Source organism: Oryzias melastigma, linkage group LG2, assembly GCF_002922805.2.
Source record: "Oryzias melastigma strain HK-1 linkage group LG2, ASM292280v2, whole genome shotgun sequence".
In the NCBI taxonomy this organism is placed as follows: domain Eukaryota; kingdom Metazoa; phylum Chordata; class Actinopteri; order Beloniformes; family Adrianichthyidae; genus Oryzias; species Oryzias melastigma.
In genome coordinates, this window is record NC_050513.1 from 20,397,202 (window position 1) to 20,400,442 (window position 3,241).

At 44.7% G+C, this 3,241-nt stretch overlaps 1 protein-coding gene across 4 annotated transcripts in view; it reads left to right on the top strand.

Moving 5' to 3' along the window:
* Positions 1-2,363, top strand: part of cd99 (CD99 molecule) — a 14,614-nt gene extending 12,251 nt beyond the window's left edge. For all 4 annotated transcript variants that reach the window (XM_024263138.2, XM_024263135.2, XM_024263136.2 and 1 more), the window contains exons 9-11: positions 1,052-1,168; positions 1,238-1,291; positions 1,674-2,363. In XM_024263138.2, coding sequence (XP_024118906.1) covers positions 1,052-1,168; positions 1,238-1,291; positions 1,674-1,702 — 200 coding nt within the window. In that variant the 3' untranslated portion in view covers positions 1,703-2,363. The remainder of the gene's footprint in view (positions 1-1,051; positions 1,169-1,237; positions 1,292-1,673) is intronic.
* Positions 2,364-3,241: the final 878 nt, after the last annotated feature.

Sequence of the window (3,241 nt, forward strand, 5' to 3'; positions counted from 1 at the left end):
TCCATCCATCCATCCATCCATCCATCCATCCATCCATCCATCCATACATACATTCATCCATCTATCCAAACATCCATCCATCCATCCATCATCTATCCATACATCCATCATCTATCCATACATTCATCCATCTATCCATACATCCATCCATCATCCATCCATCCATCCATCTATCCATACATCCATCCATCATACATACATCCATCCATCATCCATCCATCTATCCAAACATACATCCATCCATCCATCCATCTATCCATCCATCCATCCATCATCCATCCATCCTTCCATCTATCCATACATCCATCCATCATACATACATCCATCCATCCATCCATCTATCCATACATCCATCCATCATCTATCCATACATTCATCCATCTATCCATACATCCATCCATCCATCTATCCATACATCCATCCATCATCTATCCATACATTCATCCATCTATCCAAACATCCATCCATCCATCCATACATCCATCTATCCATACATCCATCCATCATACATCCATCTATCCATACATCCATCCATCATCTATCCATCCATCCATCCATCCATCCATACATTTATCCATCTATACATTTATCCATCCATTATCCGTCTGTATGTTCCTGATGGGGTCATGAGGATGCTGGGGCCTATCCCGGCCACAGGGGGTGGAGTCTGAGTTCAAACTCTGGACGGTTCTTCAGTTCAAACACATAATCACACACATTCACAACTCAGAGTCTCCATAGAACCCATAACAGGAGTTCTGGACTGCAGGAGGAACTCCACAGAGAACCCAGCTGGGATTTGAACCAGTGCTGACCACTACTCCACCGTGCCATCAAACAGACTGTAGGAATTTAGAAATGTGTGGTCGTTTATTGAGTCAGGAAAGTGACAGAAGAGAACCCAGAATCCTGGATCTGATCCAGACCGCGTCCAGACGTTCTGAAGGGGCTTCAGAGGACGAGGGCGGAGCCTGTTCTTGATCCAAGATCGCTGCTGGAGCATCAGGTTCTGCTGGATGTTCTCTCTGACCGGTGCTCGGTTCTGCTGCAGAGGCCGGTTCCGGACAGATCGCAGGGATCGTCGGCGCCATTGGCGTGGCTCTGGCGGGGGCGGCGTCCAGCTACTTCGCCTACCAGAAGAAGAAGCTGTGCTTCAAGCTGCAGGGAGGTGGGTTCTGCTGCTGCTTCGTCGGTGCAGGTTCTGGTACCACAGCCCAGTGACGCTCTGCCTCCACAGGTACCGACCCGGAGAGCGGCAAAGGTCACGCAGGAACGCAGGCGGAGCCTCAAGGTAGGTCGACGCCCTCCTGCAGTCTGTCTCATATTTGTAAACGACGTTTAAATAACTTTATTTATAAGAACGCGTCACATGAGTATTAGTCTGTCTCATATTTGTAAACATTTAAATAACTTTATTTATAAGAACGTGTCACATGAGTATTAGTCTGTCTCATATTTGTAAACAACGTTTAAATAACTTTATTTATAAGAACATGTCACATGAGTATTAGTCTGTCTCATATTTGTAAACGACGTTTAAATAACTTTATTTATAAGAATGTGTCACATGAGTATTAGTCTGTCTCATATTTGTAAATGACGTTTAAGAACTTTTTTTTCTAAATTTTGAACCGACAGACGAATGTGTTTTGAAAATGTTTTCTCGTCTGCAGTTCTCAGTAACCTGCTCCAGTCCAACTAGCAGGTGTCCGTGGGCCGGAGCTGGCGGGGCATAGGCTCCGCCCCTCACCCGTCTGTCCCCGCCTCCCTCTCTGTTACACAAAGACTCTTAGGTTCTGAGAGTTCTTCAGTCCTGATCTTCCGTTCCTCAAAGACTGGATCCATGAAGGAGCCTCTTCCTGCTGAAAGACCCGCCCTTTGCTGTGATGTCATCAGACGGGGACTAACTTGTAGTCTTTGAAGGTTTTTTTTTATCTGTTTTTGTGTTGAATTAAATGGACTCACGCCAGTGCCTTTATCCTGATGATAACTCTGGACCAGAACTCTTTTGGGTCGGGGTTCCTCTTCAGATTCAAACATGGAGGTGAACGCATTGATCTCCACAGAGAAGCTTTACCCTGCAGCATGTTTCCTGTTAGCTCATCAAACCCCTTCAGGTCAAACCGTTGAAGTCATCTGATGACTCTCTCTGGGATGTTTTTACGTTTCTGCTTGGAGGTTTTGCCTGTCTGTCTTCATTCGGACTCCAGCAGCTCCGGTTCCACAGAAACCTTCAGCTGTGGAGATCCATCCCGTCTGCAGAAACCCGAGTCAGCAGTTTGCTCTGAAGTCCAGAAGACGTTTGTCTTGAAGTCTGTTACATGTGGTGGTGAGGAGGTTGAATAAATGCTTGTACAGTTGGGTCTGTGTGGATGATGCAGTATTCCTGTCTGGATGGAGGATCCAGCTCAGGGTAACATCTGGATTACACATTTTGATGACGACTTTGCTGAGAAATTTAATGCACAGGTCACAGATATTTAAAATCAGCTTTTTCTTTGATTCAGATTTCAGTTTGACTGAAATGTTCAAGATACAGCAGTTAAAATCAGCAGCTGATTTACATTTAAGACTAAACTCGGGAGATCAGATCAGCATCTAGAACCAACAACTTAAAAAGCAGCTGAAATCAGCAACTGAAATCAACAACTGAAATAAGCAGCTGAACTGAGAAGCTAAAATCAGCAGCTGAAATCAAGAGTTGAAATCACCAACTGAAATCAGCATTTAGAATCAGCAGCTGAAATCAGTAGCTAAACTCAACAGCTGGAATCAGCAGCTTAAATCTCCATCTGAAATCAGTATCTAGAATCTGCAACCAAAATTAGCAACTGATTAGCATCACAGACTGAACTTAGCATAGGTGCGATCAGCAGCAAACCATGCCGACAGACTCGAAGTCGCTTCAGTCCCGAGTCTGGACCTGGTTCAAAGAGATGACCGTCAACAGGTCTGAAACCACACACACATTGTAAGTCAGCCATATTGGCTGGAGGTTGCTCCACCCATCTCAACAATGCTCCAAAAACAGTGGGTGTAGATGAGTTTTTATGACTCCGCCCACTAAAAAAACACACCCCTAATAATGCACAAATTACAGGTCTCGTCAAATCAGAAATGCTAGAGAGGAAATTGTAATTTTCTTGATTGGAAAATGAAGCAAAACCACCAGGCTGTAAAAAGGGGTGGAGCCAGGAGCTTTGATCTCCTAGGTGCCAAAAACGATTTCTGTCTTTCCGGA